The 318-nt window shown below is 48.1% G+C and overlaps 1 protein-coding gene across 1 annotated transcript in view; it reads right to left on the bottom strand.

Moving 5' to 3' along the window:
• Positions 1-16: 16 nt before the first annotated feature.
• The window catches only part of CSUI_008140 (uncharacterized protein), a 502-nt gene continuing 200 nt past the window's right edge, over positions 17-318 (bottom strand). Inside the window, exon 1 of the mRNA XM_068068278.1 lies at positions 17-318. This exon is cut by the window's right edge and continues 200 nt beyond it. Within this exon, the coding sequence (XP_067919744.1) occupies positions 207-318 (112 nt within the window). The 3' untranslated portion in view covers positions 17-206.

Here is a 318-nt window from a genome sequence, read left to right as displayed (position 1 = left end):
ACATGTAGGATTCCACTATGAATGAGGGGTCGAAGCGAAGAGAAAGACGGAAGAGTTGAGTGATCTCGAGGGGATTCTGAATGAGGGAAGAAGGACAGCTGCAGATGAGAGGCGCGGTTTAGATCCGTAGTCATAAAAAGCCCCGTCACCTGCCTCCATAGACTGTGCCCCTCCCCTCTTGTCTTTACACGGCCAAAGAGAGAAAGTTAAACCATTCTTTGAAAAGAACGAGACACATAAAGAAAAGCCTGACGCTTGACATACAAGCCTCTCCAGCCTTCATAGAAGACGACCATGCCCCACACCAATAAGAAAGAG

The sequence above is a fragment of the Cystoisospora suis genome, assembly GCF_002600585.1.
Source record: "Cystoisospora suis strain Wien I chromosome Unknown contig_4484, whole genome shotgun sequence".
In the NCBI taxonomy this organism is placed as follows: domain Eukaryota; phylum Apicomplexa; class Conoidasida; order Eucoccidiorida; family Sarcocystidae; genus Cystoisospora; species Cystoisospora suis.
The sequence above is the reverse complement of the archived record's forward strand: the minus strand, read 5'-3'. Positions and strand labels throughout refer to the sequence as shown.